Genomic DNA, 4116 nt, shown 5'->3' with positions numbered 1-4116 from the left:
GTTCCTGTCCTCACAAATCTGACACTGAGGCCGGGGCGGCGTGGAGCCCACAGGGGAAGGCTCAGCCCCCATCGCCCCTCGGGGATGAGTTGCCGGCACAGGCGCCTGTGCTGCCCGCGCTGTACACCGGGGTCCCGGACCTCAGGTGGCTCACACAGTGACTCAGACTCGGACAACACTGTGCGGACGTTTATTATAAAGGACACCTCTCAGGAGCAGCCCACAGAGAGGCACGCAGGCCGGGGTCGGGGGACAGGCCACTGCTGCCGTCCCCGTCCCCCCCGCACCCCCCGCACCTCCCGTGCTCACACCGGAAGCTCCCCTCTCCAGACCCTGCCCTCGGGTTTGATGGAGGCTCATGACATGGACGTGACCCATCACGATCTCAGTCGCCAGCCCCTCCTGTCCCCAAGGAGGGACCAAGAGTCGCCTCCCCGGAGCCCCGCTCCTGAGACCCAGGGAGGTCCCAGGGATGTGGGGCGGGTGTCGGGAACTGGGGCGGAGGCCAGCTGTGGGTTTCACCGCCACTGAGAGCTCGCAGACCCCGCGGCAGGTTGCTCATGGCAGCTGCGCCTTGCAGGGGCCCTGACCTGCCAGGGGCACAGTGGTCAGTGGTCAGCGGTCAGAGCTGAGCTGTGGCAGGTCCAGCCCGGAGTGGGCTCCCAACCCCCAGCCACACGACCTCCCCGGCCCTCCCAGGCGGCGCCTCTGTCGTGGGGAGGACCAGGCTCGCCTGTCTGTGTCCCCGGGGAACAGTAAGAGTCCGGATCAGAGCAGGTGAAGGGACGGGCATCAGGAGGAGAAATCAGACCCGTCCCCCGTCCCCCCGGAGCGGCCGCTCTCACACCGCTCTGAGATAGACTCTGGCTCCTGTCTGTAGGCGTGGATTCTGTTCCGTGCGTTCCCTGTGCTGAGCTTTTATTTTGCTTTTTTAAAATGCGTGTTTCTAAGTGGCTGGATCGCATCCACCATCTGACCAGCCCGGCTCTCGTGACCTCCCGCCAGCGACCTTCCCGGCCGCGTGAGGTGGCGGATGATGGTCTTTGCTGCTGCGATCACCGCAGCGACGAGCTCTGCTCTGTGTGCACAGCCGGTCACACGCGGAGTCTTTTCTCATTTAAAGAGCAAGGCTCCCAGGAACGGGGACAGTTACCAGTGTTACCTGTTAGAACAGAAGGTAACGAAAAGGGAGAAGGTGAAAATCCACTCAGGTGCAGGCGTGGCTGGGGTTGCTCAGTGATGAGCATCAGCCCACGCACCGAAGGGTTACGGGTTCGATTCCCGGTCAACGGCATGTACCTGGGTTGCAGGTTCGATCCCCGCCCCGGTCAGGGTGCCTGCAAGAGGCAACCAATTGATACTCTCTCTCATGTCAATGTTTCTCTCTCTCTCTCTCTCTCTCTCTCTCTTCCCCTCCCCCTCCCTCCTTTCCATTCTCTCTAAAAAAATGGAGAAATATCCTTGAGTGAGGATTAACCAAAAAAAGTGTTCACTCAGGGATAACTTTTTTGCTGTCGCCCCCCCTTCCCTCGGGCGCGCAAAGACGTGCTCCCCAAGACGAACTGCCTAATAACAGACACTAGAGGGCGGAGGGGACATCCCCACGTTAAAAACGCTCCTTGACCCCCACTATGCCTTCTGATGTCAGAAATGTGACCAGGATTAAAACGTGCATCAGACAAAAAAACATACGTGTATGTACACCTGTACATACGTCCCCCAAATGGGGCGAAGCGAATGCCCTCCATCCCTACAGCGTTTCCTGTTTTGTGCCTTTCAATGCTGTTGCTTTGCATTTCACTCACCTGCTGTTGTCATAGTAACATTGCCCAGTATTCTCTTTCTCTGTTTCTTCATATTCCACCTGCTCGGGTCCTTCGATTGGGTTGTGTTGTTGTGTGTGTGTCTCTCAAAAAGCACAAAGTGACCCCGCCCCCACGTCCCTGCCGCCCCCTGGTCGCTCCTGCGCCCTGTGTCCGCTTCCCGGACAACGCGTCTGCTGGGAAGGGCCCCGCCGCTGTGACAGCTGGACGGCACCCCGGGTGCCAGCATTTCTGGAGCCGTGGCCTGGAGCTGTGGCCTGGAGCCGTGGCCTGGAGCCGTGGCCTGGAGCCGTGGCGGGCGTTAGGTTGTTCCCAGCTCCTGGCTCTGACAGGGAAGCTGTGCACAGCCACGTGCCCTTGGGCCACGTCCAGTCCACCACGAGGGCTACCCCCCCCGCCCCAGCACATTTCACCAGCTGGGGGCGTGGAGTGGGGCAGGTGGAGAGTAACACGCCTCCTGGAAGCGGCTGGCAGCAGCTGCCCGCTCTCCGCCGCTCCTCCCAGGAGGGGCCCACAGACTGGCCAGCCCTGTCTCCCCTCTGGCGCCATTCGGGGTGTTTGGCTTGCGACGCCCCACACTGGCCGGTTGGCAGCTGTTAAAATAAAGAGGCTCCTCGCTGTTTACCAGGCACACTGGCGGGGGTTGCAAATGGGGCTTTTGGTAAATTTCCATCCGTGTTTAAAAAACCCCGCTGTGTTTAAAAAAGTACTGTGTCTGCACAGCCCTCGTGCTCACATGGGTGGGTGTGCTTGTGGAAGGTTCTGGAAGGGCTCACCGCGCTCCTCGGGGCACTGGTACCTGCTTTGACAGGACCGGTGGAGGGACTCACGCACGGACGCGCTTCAACACACCTCGGTGCTCTTTTTTAAACAACTAGAGGCCCAGTGCACGGATTCGTGCATGGGGGGGTGGTCCCTCGGCCTGGCCTGTGGGGATCGGGCTGAAACCAGCTCTCCGACATCCCCCGAAGGGTCCAGATTGCAAGAGGGTGGTTCTAGGTGACACCCCCCCAGAATTGGGCTCCCTCCTCTGGGTGTGTCACCCGAGAACCACAGCTGCCAGTTCACCGCAGCTCAGCAGCTCCTGCATTGAGTGTCTGCCCCCTGGTGGTCAGTGCACATCATCGCTACCGGTCTGCTGGTCACTTAGGCTTTTATCTAATAGATAATATACAGGGGAGCAGAGTGGGCCTCCAGTCCGCGTGGAGAGCGATACGGTAATAATGACACAAGGATAAGCTGTGCTCCGTGTGCTCACAGCTGTGCCCTGCTCTGGCCCCACCCTGTGCGGCAGCAATAAAATAAAACAAGGCGGTGGGAGCTGACAGCCGGGCCCCCAGGAGCCAGGCCGGGGCGCCCCTCGCCTTCCCGCCTCCGATGACGCCCCTGTTGCTTCCTCCACAGAAGAAGAAGGGAAAGGAGGCGGGACCAGGAGCTGCGCTGCCTCCACCCCGCACGCCCGTCCTGCCCCCCGAGGCCCGGGCCCCTCACGCCGGCTCCCCGGCCTCCTCCGCCAAGAGGAGCAAGGCCAAGGCCAAAGGGAAGGAGGTGAAGAAGGAGGTGAGGCTCGGTGCACAGCCGTGTTGGTCCCAGGGGTCCCCCAGGCGTGGCTGCGTGTCCTTACCCAGACAGACGGGTGGTGCTGGGTGTGCCTGCCCCAGACGCTGGCTAGCCCGGCCAGGCGGTTGCTCCTCAGATCCAGGGCACATGGTACAGAGGCTGCCTCAGTTTCCCCAAGGAGGGCATGAGGCGCCTGCCTTGGTGACGAGCGTCCGCACTGAGCATGTGCAGGCCCCGCCAGGTGGGCGGCAGCCCGCTCTGTCCTCCCTCCGGCCTCCTGGGTGAGCCCAGCTGGGACCCACACGGCATCCATGGCCGACACCACTGTTGCCTGCCTGACCCCAAGTTTGCAGGGGGAGTCCCCGGCCGGGCAGGCCATGCGTGCCTCCCTAAGCCTTTGTCCTGCGTGCTCCGTCCCCAGAACCGGGGCAAGGGGGGCGCCGTGAGCAAGCTGATGGAGAGCATGGCGGCCGAGGAGGACTTTGAGCCCAACCAGGACTCGAGCTTCTCCGAGGACGAGCACCTGCCGCGCGGCGGGGCCGTGGAGCGGCCGCTGACTCCGGGTGAGTACCCACCACGCTGTGTGGGCTCAGGCCTGCAGTGCGGGGGGCAGGAGGTTCCCAGGGGGAAGTGACATGGCCTGCGAGGGGCAGGGACAGCAGCACAGGGGAGTGGGCGGGAGTGGCAGTGAGCGCACGTGCAAAGGCCCTGAGCAGTGGGCACTGCTGGACAG

The 4116-nt window shown here is 62.4% G+C and overlaps 1 protein-coding gene across 1 annotated transcript in view; it reads left to right on the top strand.

Annotated features, from left to right (window-relative positions):
• Positions 1 to 4116, top strand: part of TNRC18 (trinucleotide repeat containing 18) — a 27510-nt gene that overhangs the window by 20544 nt on the left and 2850 nt on the right. Inside the window, exon 7 of the mRNA XM_014550000.1 lies at positions 3135 to 3137. Coding sequence (XP_014405486.1) covers positions 3135 to 3137 — 3 coding nt within the window. The remainder of the gene's footprint in view (positions 1 to 3134; positions 3138 to 4116) is intronic.

The sequence above is a fragment of the Myotis brandtii genome, unplaced genomic scaffold (assembly GCF_000412655.1).
Source record: "Myotis brandtii unplaced genomic scaffold, ASM41265v1 scaffold579, whole genome shotgun sequence".
Taxonomy (NCBI): Eukaryota; Metazoa; Chordata; class Mammalia; order Chiroptera; family Vespertilionidae; genus Myotis; species Myotis brandtii.
This window is presented reverse-complemented; position numbering and strand designations above follow the sequence as displayed.